The 14,520-nt window shown below is 42.7% G+C and overlaps 1 protein-coding gene across 3 annotated transcripts in view; it reads left to right on the top strand.

Annotated features, from left to right (window-relative positions):
* Window positions 1–14,520, top strand: part of RAB11FIP4 (RAB11 family interacting protein 4) — a 114,099-nt gene that overhangs the window by 28,510 nt on the left and 71,069 nt on the right. For all 3 annotated transcript variants that reach the window (XM_062612674.1, XM_062612673.1, XM_062612678.1), the window contains exon 2: window positions 8,464–8,551. In XM_062612674.1, coding sequence (XP_062468658.1) covers window positions 8,464–8,551 — 88 coding nt within the window. The remainder of the gene's footprint in view (window positions 1–8,463; window positions 8,552–14,520) is intronic.

The raw sequence follows: 14,520 nt of genomic DNA, 5'->3' as shown, positions 1-14,520 counted from the left end.
GGCTTGAACTCCAACCTGTAAGTTTGATGCTGACAGAACTGAGTGATACCGCATCTCAGGAGTCTGCCATTGCACTTAGCCATGGTTTTGTCCTGTGAATGAGAGATAAACGAACTGGCATCGTATGGCTGGCAGAAAACTGTCTGGTGTTGATTTTACTTAAGCCAAGCAGTTCACTCACTGCCTGGATTTCAGCACAAGCCTGGAGCACACTTGTACCAGCTTTAGGCTCTGCTTTGGTGGTTTTCTTTTTGCAGCTTTCCTTTGGCTTTAGGCACTGTGTTTTCAGTGGTATAGGGGATGTCTGAGCTGCATGCTGTGGCCTACCTACCAGTTACAGTTCAGACTTGCTTTGTTCCCCCCACCCTCTCCAGCCTCTTGCTGCTGGTCTTCGGTATTTTGTTTGTTCTTCGCATGTGATAACACCTCAATTAAAACCTGACTGCAGATGTGTCAGCAAGGAAGGTGCTGAGAAGGTGCTGGCTAATGAATGGCACTGTGTGCCCACCTCTCCCCCCAGTTTTATCTCAAAAATGATAATTATTTCTAGAGCAGATCCCATTTGGCTGACATCTCACAACTGAAGGTCATGAAAAGCTTTGTTCTGTGTAAGTTCCCTTTGTATGGATGAGAACAATCACGGTCTCACACAATGCAAGCTGCCAAGAGGAAGAAAATTTTGCCTGAAAATGAATCCGTGCTGCATCACTTTTAGATAAGCCTGATGTTACCCAAATATTTTCCTTCCTGTTGTTTAAAGGTATAACATACTGCACCCACATGACCAACTGCCAGCTGCGTCTCTTGAGATCTGGACTATTTAATGCCATATTTGACTTATGCTAATGAATGAGACAATAATGGGCTGTGCTTCATTTCAGCTTGCCACAGCTTTTACTAACAGCCTTGTTTCCCAGGAAGCCTTGGTTTCAGTTCTGGTGGCAATGGAGGAGAAGGTGTTAATGCAGCTCTGCTTATTTTAGCAAGTGAGTGAATCAGTGGTTTTAGAAAAACAGTTCTACATGTTAACCCTTTGTTTCCAGAGCAACACACGCAAATCACTGTAGAGTGAACAGATGGCTTTGGCATATTTTTAACCTTTCTCTCTGTTCCCATGGTATTCCAGACTGTGTGGGATTCCCCATAGACTGTTGTAAGATTGGTGGGCCCAGCCAAATGTCTTGTTTTGCAACATAGCATCAGACGGAAGGAGGGAAATGGAATCCTGTTCAAATCAGCTCTGTTTAAGTACCTTTAAATGAGAGGTTCTTACATAGAGGGTGGTGGGGGAGTCTGTAGAGAGATGCTGGTCTTATGATTTTGGTGCTTGCTCATTGTCAGCTGCTACTTTACATTAGGAGGGACAAAATATATGAGAAATACTGTTCTAGGGGTATAGTCTGTATAAGCAATTGATGCATCCAAAAGTGTAGACTGCAGAGTTGAAACTCATAGGGAATTTGGTGGTTTCTGGCTTGCAGTTAGGATGGGGCAAAGTAGTTTCTGTCACTGTGAACAGTCTTTGGAATGTGTGCTCTGAGGAAGTTCTGGAAACTTCTGAATCCCAGGCAATGATCAGATTAAGAGTGGTTCACATTGTTAATTTCCAAATTTTTTGGTGCTTCTCTGTGGTCATAAAATGTTTTGTTCTATAATAGAGAGGTTAACCAGGAGCTGTATGCTGTAAGGGAAGGAGTTCCTTAGGTGTAATAACTTCTGGGTCTCAGCTGTAAAGTTGCTAACTTCCACACCTGGGTATGAAATATGGCAAGAATTGTGTTTGTTGTTATCCCAAACTAGGCTTGTGTCATCATGTGTATTAAAGACTGCAAGTGATTTCTCAACAGAGAACAGAAATTGTAGCATCAATTTTCCTGGCACTGCTTGTTACACTCACGTTCATTGAGGATCATGGAGCATAATGTTCTCTTAATAACTTATTCGTGTATTAGAGTGCTTGAAACAAATCCATCCCTAATGCGTTCTGTTCTCTGTGCAGTACTGTATGGCTCAGTCTTTTACTCTCAGAAGATAATAAAATGCTATTTGACAGGATAAGCAAACAAGATGATGATAAGGGTCTGCCCAGTGGGTCAAGTTTCATTACAATACAGTAGAGTTTAGTAATACCTGTGTATTGTATCAGGCCAAATCATTCGTGTGTCTGGTGTTCCATGTAGAGTCAAGCAGATGTATGAAGAGGTGACAGACACCTCTCCGTTGTGCTGAAAAACTAGAAGGCAGACTATGGAGGGCAAGTGAGACAAGGTAAAAAACCAATAGCCTACAGCATGGAACAGCTTGGTGCAGACTCCATTGTTTTCTGTGGTATCATCACCTTTACAGTGCCCTTCTGATGCAGTTTAAGTATAGCCATAGCCATTTTAAAGAAGGAAGCCAAAATAGATGAAGTCATTTGCTGGTAACTGCATGCCACAGATAAACTTGCAGCTCTGACCCCCATGACACAGTCCCGTGGTCAGTGAATACCGTCTCTTTCCCCAGCAGCATGAATCTTGGTCTAGACAGTAAAACCATTCTGCCTCAGAGGCTGTGATATGAATCCTATAGCTCCTGCCCTCATCACTCCCATGAGCTTGGAAGAGGCAATAACTGCCCTCGTACCCTGTTTGTCACTTCTGTGAAGTGCTTCAAAGCTTCTCCAACTGGAACAGGCAGGTGTGTCCCAGCAGATGTGGAGCACTTGCTGCCCTTGCATTCCTGAAGGATAGCAGGGACATGAGCTGACCTCACGTGTGCTGCAGATCTGCAGTGCTCTGTCATTCCTGCTTCAGTAGCTCAATGCATTCACCATCTGTCACCCACCTGAGTGAAGGTAGTGCTTATGCAGGTCATTAATAACACATGAACACTAGAAGCTTCCCTTCTTCCTTTGAATGCACTCAACCACCTGCAGTGCCTCTGAAACCACCTCTTCCTTTCTGTGGCTTTACAATTCATTGATGCAATTTCACACACTCAGCAAAATGCTGTGTCATGGACTTTTTTTTCTTCACCTGGGTAACTGGGGGATATTTTTCTCCCGTTGGATCAGGGCTCCATGGACTTAGTTCATATTTGAAAGAAGATGCATATTGCCACTCGGTCTCCCTCTTGCCAAATCAAACAGAGAAAACGAAGTCTGGCTGCATAAGCTGTTTCCATAGCACGTGAATATTATGTCAGTTCTCTGCAACCTGTCTGGGTCTTCACCATCTCTTATGGAAGTGGGTACCACAACTGTGTTAGCATTGGTTTCTCTAATGCAATGTAAAATAAATCCCCTCATCTTGCTCTGCTTCCCAGAATTGCCAGAACATTACAGAGAAGCTGTACTCCTCTCCCCTGAATCTATAAATCCCAGCTCATTAAATGACAGCCCTCATCTCAGTAAATCTGCTACTTCTTTTCCTTCTCTTTTGTATTCTTTTCTGGTTTGTGACATTGCCTGGCTGTGCTTAAAACATATTCTGTCTGTATGGGCTTCACTTGCAAAGCTATTCAGAGGAGTGTGAGACTGTCGGCATTGTTGTTATTTATCAACCTGTCATCTGCAAATGTCATCATCATGGTTTTATATTTGCTTCCAGTCTGTGCATGCAAACACCAAATAGCTTCAGAGAAGGACTAATCCTACCAAATTCCAACAGAGACACTGGTATCCCACACTAATAGGTCTCCTGAGCACCCATTAGCCTGTGCATCTCTCATATGGCACATCTCTAATTCCACCCTGCAGCATTAACATATTTAATCTCCTCTTGCTGTTTTTTGAGGTTTCTCACAAATGCGTCTGCTTCAGGAGATCCTGTGCAAACATCGCTGCTGCAGCACACCAGCACCTTTCCTGCAAGTTCTTGTCTTGCCGTCCTCACAGATCCCAGATGTTCCCTGCTTGCACTTCAGGGTGAGACGTGCTCACAGACTCCTGCAGTATGAAGGTGAACTGCTGAGACGAGTTGTTTATTTCAAATGGCATCTTCTGGCTGTGACATGGATCCTGCTGTAAGATTGCAGCATGAGGAGCCAGTGTGGGGTCCCTCAGAACTGAACTACATCCAGATCTAACGGGTCTGTTTTGTGTTAACAAGATCTCTTCAGTGCTGGTCAGTTTTTGAAGAAAATTAAGTGAGGTCAGTAGAAATCTGAGTTTCTCCTTGCCTGGAAATGGGAGCAGGATTCAGGTCCAGTCAGAAAATCTTTACTATTAAAAAATACCTAATTCTTTTGGCAGCATCAGCACAAGCGATGGCCAGGATCCTGAGAGGGTTCCTTGGCTGAGAGGTACCCCTGGATTGAGCTCCCTTGCAAGAAAAGATCAGTTTCAATAAATCTCTTCCAAGGTTTGCCAGTCACTGGCCTCTTCCCTCCTCTTTCTGCACTCCCTCTGCCACAAAAATACTTTCCCTTCTCCTAACAGTCATTCAGATGCCTGGTCCTGTAGAGCGTATGGTCGTGCTCCGAGGTACTGCTTACACAGCTGTGCTCTCATGTGGATGGAGGAGGTAGGAGGGGACCTTTCACACTGCCTCACTTTGTTGTCCACTGTTTTGTACTCCTAATTCCTGCTCATTCATGTGCATGTCTGCATTGATCAGTTTTGATTTCAAAATTGTTTCTTTGCACTGAACTTTGTCTCTTTCTTTTCACTGTAGAGACTCTTTAAAGTGTTCCTAGCCTACTTCTGTGTGTCAGAAACACCTCTTTGCAGCGCAGCCTTATAGCTGGGAAGCCCAACAGAGAGAAGGCAGATGCTTTGGCTGAAGTGACCTGTTATTACAATGGAGAAATATGCTTCCATTGAAAGGATAAACATCTGTTCATCCAAGCACGTTAAACAATAGACACAGGGTTTGGTTTTCTCTGATTGTTTCTCAAAGCAAAAATGATTTATGTCTTCTCTCTGGGACTACTGGGTGTCTACTGAAGGATTCAGGAGTGAGTCCCTTGCAGCTGCCAAAAGAACCACCTTGATTATTGAGCCTGCAGCTAACTTTTTCTGTCCTACAATAAAGAACTGGTGTGTAATCCAGATCCTGTTTGTGCTGTCCCACATGGTGGGGGACTGCTCTGTGCACCAATGAAGGGAGAAGCGTTTATCCCTAGCCCAAAGCACTGTCTCTAGGTCATTGTGATGGCTTATAATATTGAGCTCTTATATGCATTGATGGGGCTGAAAGGCTGCTGCTTCCTCATGTGCTAGCAGGCTGCCAGAGCTGCAAGCCCAGGGCTGCTGACTGCCTGGCACTGAGGCTGACAAGCCCTTAACATTCTCCAAGGCAATAAATAAATGTTACAAATTCTGATTAATTCCTGAGAGTCAACCCTTTCTGAGAAGGAGGAGGGTAGGACATTACAAAGTGGAGCAGAAGGATGGTTGACAGTATAGACAGGAGAGAAGATTTAGGGGTAGCTGTGATGACATAGTTTATTTGGCCACAGCTTGAAATTGAGCTTAACTTTAAGTAATGTCTTCGGTCTGAAAGAGCTTCTTGCCTGGTAAAAATACATAGCCAAGTGCACTACAGGCATGAAACTGTGCAAATATGTGCAAATATATTATTTACAATCCATGTGTGTATATCAATGCACAAACTCTATGCAAGTGTCCACCTAAACCTATCTAGTTGATCAAAATCATTGTAGCCCATGACCTGGGCTGGGAGCACTGGCTGAAGATATGAGCCCTAGTGTCATTAATTGCATCAGGTTGTTCTGTAAATCCTCATGTCCTGCACTGATGTCAGTTATTTGCATTCTAAAATCTAATTGAAAACCTGCAAAATTAGATTTAGAGGAAACTGGAGGCTGAAGCACTTTGCTCAGGTGATAATTTCATTTACTGTTAAGACGTTGCTTATACCTCAATGTGAACATATTCTCTCTTCCTCCCTAATACATACCCTCAGGCATATAACATCTGATTTAATTTGATTTTTTTAAATGTAATTATATGTGGCTGAGCACCTGGTAAACTGAAATCCTTGCATCACCTTTGAGAAATAAACTCAATGTGCCAGGTTCACTGGGAGCACCCAGTGACACTACTGTGTTAGAGCACAATATTAAATAGTGTAGAGGCTTCCTATCTGACTGCAGGAATCTGTGCATTAAAACCTGAAACACAATTTGTTGCCTTTTAGCAAAAGACCTACAGGAAATGGGGTTCTTTAAGACAACCCTGCAAGCATCTGAAATAGTATTTGCTTACATGACAATGAAGGGAGCTTGCTGTTTGTCAGAGAGTTACAGGCTGATCTTGTAACAGAGATTACAGTGCCTGATTACAGTATCCATGAGGGGATGGCTGCTCAGCTAGTGGCCACTCCAAGGTCTTCACCAAAGCCTCTGGAGCCAGGCTGAGTTACATGAGGTGACACGTCTGCCATGTATTTAAGCTACTATACATTCTTAGTAAGGACATTTTTCAGCTGTAAAATCTTGCTGCTTCCAGCCTCAGTGGCCAGCTTGATTATATGGCTTTAAATACACCCAAAACCAGTTTGAACAAAAGCATTTCTGCCACCTCTGCTTCATCTTCCTGTAACATATCTGTTAGTGAAGGTGAGCAGGGATAACACTGACCCAGCTTTTCCGTATCAAGCATGTCTCTATTTAATTGGTTTCAGTAAGGATTTTCAGCTAGTCTGTGTGCATTAAATGCACACTACAGTCTTTGGTAGAGTGGCTGTGTCTTGTGAAACAGAAACATGGCTTCTGCTGCTATAAATTAGTGGGGCTGCAGTAATCCCTTGTGATACCAGATGTAGAATTTGATCCTGAGTCTCATGATAGCTGACATCTGGGCTCTGCTGCCCGGCTTGCAGGACTTGAGCTGTTGAAGCCTTCTGCAATAAGAAAGTTTCCATATTTCTAACTTGTCATGGGCTCTACTCTCACCCCACAGCTCCTCATTTGCCCTGCATACATGAGCTGATTTTGTTGTTCCTACGAAAAGGAGAGGGGAAAGCATTCAGTATAAGGATCAAATTATTCCTCTCTCGTTCAACACAGAATTGTGTGTGTGAGTAAAAATCCTGTCATTTTGTCATCCAGATTTGCTCATTCCAGATAAGGCCTTTGGCTGATCATGGCATTTTGTTGGCACAGGGGGAATTTATAAGCACTGAGAGAATCTGAGGGAAGAAGTGTCATGAGCAGACATTAGTGCATTATCTGCAGGGCTTTAAGAAACTGCTGGGGGTTTGCTAGAGTGTGAAAAAACCACACCAGAAAATTGAGAAACTGGGTCATCTGGATTCATTTGCTGCATATCTTTCCAGCTGGGCTTTTGTTGCTGCTCAGACTGACAGATCTGAGCTCACATTGTAGTCACCAGGATTGTGCAGCATCCTACGTGCCTGCCTCCTGCAGTCATCTTGTTTATACTCCGGGGTGCCTGGAGGGCCCGGATCAAGGTCAGAGTTGTGCTGTAGCTTATGAGGAGCAAGAGGCTGCCTCTGCCTCAGTGTGGGTACCTGCTACATGCATCAGGCAAAGGCACAGGGACACAAGGGGACTTACACAGTGTCATGCAGTGTATTTGTCACAGAGAGCAGCCAGCTGGAGTGCACCAGCACTGTGCCCGCCTCCTGGACTGTTCTGCCTCTCTCCTTATTCTTCAGCTACTTGTTTCTCTATCCCTTTATTCTAGACAGCACAACACACAACAGCCTCTCCAGTCGAGACTGCTTTACTCTCCCTTCCCCAAAACTCCCCCAAAAAATCTGCCAGACCTTCTTCAGGGCAAATGCCAGTTTGGTGCCTGTGTTTAAATTCAGTGTAATCTCATTTATGGTAAGTAGTTGATCAGAAAGGCTAAACTGTGAAGCTGAAATGATAAGCAATAAGTACATTGCTTGTTTGCATAATGTACTGAACAGAACCATTCTCTGTCTTATCACACGAAGCTTTTTGTGCTGTTAATTTCTAATTCCCTGTATAAACCTCGTATTCTGTGCTGTGGCAAGGAAGGTTTGTTTGATCCCAAGTGCCCAGGGAGTGTTCTCTAGTCTGGATTCTTCAGGGAATGAGGCTCCTGTGGGTTGTGCACGTTTTTGTCCTTTCTCCTTTCCCAATAACTTTCGATGAGGGGGATGGAGATCACTAAGGTTTGAAGTTCCTATGAGCTGCATACACAGGAAGGGCTCCTAGGGAAGGAGATTCTGTACTTTAAGATGAGAGGCTGGGTCACAGATTCCCTCCTTGTTAAGTTCTTGAGATCCACAAAAAAGAGTATTAATATGTCCCATCTGCAGAAATTTTGGTCAGAGCATTCACCTTACTCAGCACCAGGTGATGCAACTGTAAATTGTGATTTCTCTTTGCAGAAGGATTTGTTAGCTGATTCAAGTGAATGTTACAGGTGTTCTTCCATTTGGGGTCTTCTGTAGAAGGTACAGACCAACTGAGCACCAGATGATACACCAAGCTCAACACGTATTTTATGATCTTTTCCTTTAGGTGGAAAAACTGGCGAAGTACTTGGACCCAAATGATTTGGGAAGAATCAATTTCAAGGACTTCTGTCACGGAGTTTTTGCTATCAAAGGTATGTACATATTTCTTAAAAATAATCCACTTCAGTTCCAGTCATGTTTCTCTGGTTGCAGAAAATGTGATGATCAAAGACATCCTCTCTTTTGACTGTGGTTATTTGTAGGGTAACTCTGGGAACAGAGCCAGTGTATTTTTCTTTCTGTGTATCTCATGTGTCATTGGTGAGCAGTGCTGGAGTTCCTGCAGCATTGTTTCATTGTTGAGTCTTGGTTTACCATTTGTTTCTTCAGAACAAATGTGATTTAAATGTAGCTGAAGAAAGAGAAGCTTTTTGGTTAGCAGCTAGTGCCAAAGTCTGGTATGTCCGGGTTCTCATCTGGTTCTGCTGTTGATTTACCAAAGGAAGTTACAGAGCCCTGAGGCTTTAGTTTCTCTAATAGGGAATTGAAGACTGTTATACTCTTCTTGAGGTATCTGCAAGGTATAGTTGAGTCATGTTTTTGAAGTACTTGCAGACATGTATTGGAGTGAAGAAGGTTAATTACAGGTTGGCTCTGCAAGCCCTGCAGATAGAGATGAGGTGGATCAAACCATCTCCTTTGAAAGGAAACAGAGTCCTTGACAGAAGACGTGGACATTTTTAAGCTTAACAGCTTAGCCCAAAGCGTAATGAAGCAAGCAGTGAAGAGGGACTTTAGCTGTTTTTCTGCTGATTACTTTTCTAGTTTCCCAGAGCAAAACAATGCAGCCTGTCCTTTTCCAGACACGTAGTATGTCCTTAGTAAAATGCCGAAGTGCTGTCACAGCCCAGAGCCTTTACTTCAGGGACAGGGAGAATGTCACAGTGATGATAGTGTGATTCCAGGGGAAGCCTCTGGAAAGTCATCTACAATGTGAGATGATTATGAAGCCATAATAATGCAAGAACATAACACCACAGCAATTTTAATTAAAGTTTATGGCAGCCAAGGACTGAAGTGTATAATTATGTAAAATTACAGTGAGAAGGTGCTCCCAGTCCATGTTCATGGAGACACCTTCCAAGGTGACACTGATGTGTTGGAGGAGAAGGCAATAGAAAGCCCAGAAGGAAAGTTTATATGTTACTGTTCAGACACTTCCTACTCATGTAGCAAACTGAGTTCTGGGTTAAATAAAACACTAGCTCTGTAAATCATCTGGTAATCCTCTGTGATTCACAGTCTGCACAAGTGCACAAAATACGATCAGGAAGGGATGGACGTGACCCAGAAGAACATCTCTGTGCCAGTATCCCCAGTGAAGGAGCCTTAAGAGTCCTCATCCTTTCTCACCTTGTGCAAACTGATTCATGTAGTCATATCCTAAAGTCTAGTCCTGCAAAGTTATGACTGAATCAAACTCTCTGCAGTACCTTGTACCCCATGATTGTGAATAGCTTAAAGGCCTTATATGGAACATACTGTAGGCATCAAATGCTTGATGATTATTAGTATGTATATGTAAGTGGATAAGAGAGAAACCGTCCCGTTCTGCAGCATCACCTCGAGCTCTCTTAGCACATCATTAGCATTGTCAGCACTTACAGTGTCAGTGCCAAGCGTGTGTCATCACAGGAACAGTTGTATCTGATTCTGATAAGACACTGTTAGGCATGCTTTCTGAGCACCCCTTTAGAAGAAGTGGTTCTGTGCTTACCTCTCTGCATGCCAGTTTTATTGATCTTTAGCTGCCAGCTAAAATGAAGTTGGTTGCATTAAAGTTCGGAAAGGATATGGCGGCCTTTCACAATAGAAAGCCTCCACCGTGTTGGTACCTCTCACTTTACAGTGCAGCCACGTCCCAGGGGTAGCAACAGGCGTATTATCAAACAAAAGCAATTTGTCTTGGCAGCAACAGATTGTAAATATGATTCTTTGACATCTCAGCCTATTGCGGTTGCTTGGGGCAATCAGATTAATAGAGCAAAATGAGATCTACTATAAGTCCAGTGTTTTTTTTTCTAGTAATGGAATATGAAGCTGTGTTATTCATAGTACTGGAAGCCAATTGTTCAGACTCATGCTTTACTATCCTAATGCCTCACCATATTTCTCATTTATGAGACTTCAAATTAATTTGTTTCATAGATGCTTGTCTTTATAATATGCTGAAGAGATTTTTTGCTGCACAGATGTGATATAGTATCATGGGGGTTTTGGTAGTTCAGTGCCTTGAATTTCTTTAACTGTGAGGTTTGAAGCATCTAGAACAGTCGATTCAAATCTCAGTGGTGAAGAATTGACCTCTCATGATGTCACTTGAGCATTTCAGATCCAAGTATGGGTCTTAGTGAAAACCTAAATGTCAGAACCTTAAAAAATCACAAGCATTGGAGTGTTCAGTGTCTGCTCTGTTGGTAGCAGTTCTCACTGCAAGGAGGAACCCCAAGTCCTGGATGTGAAATCTGCAGCTTAGTCTTTCTCCTCCATAGAGCAGGGCATTGTTCAGTCCCGTATGGTACAAATGAAAAGCATTGTGTTCCTTCACAAGTGGACATCAAGTCTTGTCTCCTCCTCAGAGCTTCTGAGCTGGATAAACTTCATGACATATGAGTCATGTACCTCCACAGCAGCTGCTGGGACTATCAGGTGGAAAAGCCAATTAATCTTCTTCAACTGCTGAGTAGCAGGAGCTGTGGGGAAGGTTGTGATGAGGAGTCTCGCTATCAGTGGGGAACCTTTGGAAGTGATGGGAGAAGACTTAAGTAAGCAGAGATATCTATGTTAGAGGGGAGAAATGTATTGGAGGAACACATTCCCATTGTGTCTGTGGGGTGGAATACTGGATAGGCAGGGTGCTTTCTAATTATGCAAAGCTTTGCTTCTTTTTGCTGGTCCTTTGTGGATTAAAGAACTTTGCCTCAGCATCTGTGCTGAGTCCTGCTGTCTAGCCTGCTTTCCCCACGCAATTAGGCTCTGACAGAGCCAGGGACAGGCTCTGCCATCAAAGTTAAAGCTTTGCAGCAATTTCATTGGAGTGCCAGGATATGAACGTTTTACTCCTGCTGAAGCTGCCCTCTCTGTCTGCTCACTGCATGGCTTTATTTCTAATAACTGCATCTGTCTGGAGAGCAATTGCCATGAAGTAACACCTGTACCCTCTTACCTAGTCAAAGCCAGTATAGCCCAAGAAGTGACACTGCTCAGAGATTCTGAGAGCAGCCACATCACCACTTAAAAGCTTAATTCCCATTGATTTCAGCAGGGTCAGTGTGGGATCCATTACTGTTTGCTCAGTGGAGTCAATGACTATTTTTGCTGTACTGAATTTATTGTACTGATCCAGTAAATGCTTTCTGGCACTTGTAATAGAGGTTTGAGTGGAGCTGTTGTTTCTAATATGCTGTGCAGGCTGTTCCACAGTCAGACGTGTTTGCAGGCCATGCTCTTGGTATGGTTAACAGGATCTAATTAAGTATGACCTGTTCCTTCTATTTTAAGATTTCTGTTGTCTTTTTGATAATCTCCCTGCTTTGATATTCGCTTAAAAGCAAACCGAACCCTGACAGATAAAAGGTGAGCTCCCCCTACTGACCTTGGTGGTGCAGCACAAACAAAATCAATACAGAATTAAAACATAAAGGCAAATATACTATGACTTTATAGCTGATTTTAAGCATGAAAACCACTGAGCACTGTGTACTAATTGGATCGTAATGGCTTTCATGATGGGAGAGCCTGAGCCACATGAGCACAGAGCATTTCTGCAATAACAAATCTTGGTGCTTTATATAGCTGTTCTCCTCCTGGAGCAAGAGCGTCTTTTCCTCATCTTGTAGAAGTTATAAGGAAATTGAAGTTATGCTCTGTTACCGTATTTGAAAATGAAGGTTGTAGGAGCTCCTTCGTATTCATTAGTGCTGTGAAAGAAGAGCAGTTGTTATACACTCTCCCACCTGCAGCAATAGCAGCCTTTGAATCTTCAAAACAGTAACACAGATTGTTCTGTGCCTTTATATTCTGTCTCTGCTTCCCTGGATCTTTAGGCATCTAATCACTGCAGCTGACTGGAAAGCTTCTAGAAGCAGTCTTTATGTGAGCAGATAAAAGTTGAAAAGTAGATGCATGTCTCTGTGAGTTCCAAGCAATTTTGATGGAAATTCCAAGAATGCAGATTTGTCCCAAGCTTTAAAGAAATGTCAGAAAGGGAAGTTGGCTGTTGTGGAAGCTCTGACTGTGACAGGTTATCTGGCTTTGAAATCATATGAAAATAATACAGGGTGAAATTTAATGGGGTTTCTTTTCAAAACCAAGTTTTCCAAAGCAGGAAATGGAAACTGGAGATTTATTTTGAATTTGCCTTTACGGTTTCAGTCAGAGGCTCCAAAAAACCATATTTCTCAAAAAAACAGTGCTGAGTTTTGGCCATGTGTTTTAACTAACTTTAAAATCTAATTTCAGTCCCATAGCTGAGGATAGTATTGTACCAGCTTTGCCCTGAAGATCCCGTATGGGGTAAGAGGCAGATATTGCAGTCATATAGGGAGTTTGCCATACACCAGGATTTGTAACATACACCAACACTTAACACATGAGAATTTCAGTCAAGCACTACACAAAACCTCAAAGTCTTAATGAGCTAAGCTCATAGCTGTAGATCTCAAACTTCACAGCACACCAGAACTGGAGGTGATTTGATGCATCTGTCCTTTCTTTTAAGAATAGCTTTCTGATAGGTGCTGTAGTTGGGATGGCTCCAAGGAGAATGACTGTCAGGTAAATGTGAAGAGCTGAGCTCTCCTGTTGTAAATTACACTATAGCTGTTTAATGAACTGAAGTTGGTTACTCTTAGAAGTACTTCAGAGTTTTCTAAGACTCAACTAAATTTTACTAAATACAGCCCGAAACCATAAATGAGTCTTAATACACCATTAAAGATGCAAGGGTAGATAAAGTGAAAAGCTATTGCTCTTAGGAAAAATGCCAGGAACCAGCTCCATTCTATTAGCTAACCAGATTTGATTTCCTACAGTATTAAAATTGCTTAATTGCCTGTGAAAATTGCCTGATGCACTATGGGTTAAGTCTGCCTCTTGGAGCATTTGCAGGAAATGGCTTTGCTACAGTTGTGTGTATTTGTGGCCACAATGACTGTCTGCAAATTGACTGTTAGGGGGTGAGGGTGGTTTTCTTACACAAAACTGAAAGGAAAGCTATAGAATCATCTCTTAAGAGAAGCCAGGCCTGGCACCCTGAGGGGACTGAAAAAGCTAAAGGTTCATGTCTTCCCCTGCAGTGACTTGTAAAACACTTTCTTCTTTGCTTAGACTCAAGATGGTTCTGTCCTGCTTCTTTACAAGTCTTGGGCAGGTATTTTCAAGAAAGGAAATATCTTAACTGGCTATTTTCACAAAAAGAAAGTGCAAGTGACCTGGTGGCTTTGGTGTTACTTAGAATCCTTGCTCTGCAGCAGGTGACTTGTGACCAGGGACAGAAGGAAATTCAGCAGCTTCTGGCCACTCTCATTTTGTGATCACAGTTTGTGAGCTGGTAGTTAAGTTCTTTCTCCAGATATAAGATGGCTCCTGACCTGCGTCACCCTGCACAGTGATTTATATAATGCACATAAATATAATTTAATTATTATATAATCATATTATATATTTATATAATTCACATTATATAAATCAGCCCTTTAGCAGAGCGCTTCTCCATAAGGGGCATCCTTTTGTGCAGCTTCAGCACTAAATACACAAGGACTTGAAACTCTTCCTGGGTTAGCTCTTTGCCTCTACCCACTGCCTTACTAGCACTGTGGTGCAGCCTGGTCTCCTTGCCAAGCGCTGCCTAAAAATGTAGATGAGGAAATGTTCCCAACCATAGCAAGGCAGAGAGAACATCGAGCACATTAATGTCTTACGATACAAGCAGACATCAAATGAAATATGTAATCAGGCATGTAAGTGGCTTTCAGTTTTACAGTTTCCTGGAAAATGAAGTTGTAGCAATAATGGGACATCTTAGTGCAGGAGGTCCTTAAAGAAGCCAGGAAGTATTCCT

This window comes from Pezoporus occidentalis, unplaced genomic scaffold (genome assembly GCF_034315485.1).
Source record: "Pezoporus occidentalis ecotype Australia unplaced genomic scaffold, CSIRO_AGI_Poc_V1 ctg160, whole genome shotgun sequence".
NCBI lineage: Eukaryota > Metazoa > Chordata > Aves > Psittaciformes > Psittacidae > Pezoporus > Pezoporus occidentalis.
Note: the sequence above shows the minus strand (reverse complement) of the source record. Positions and strands in the feature narration are given on the sequence as shown.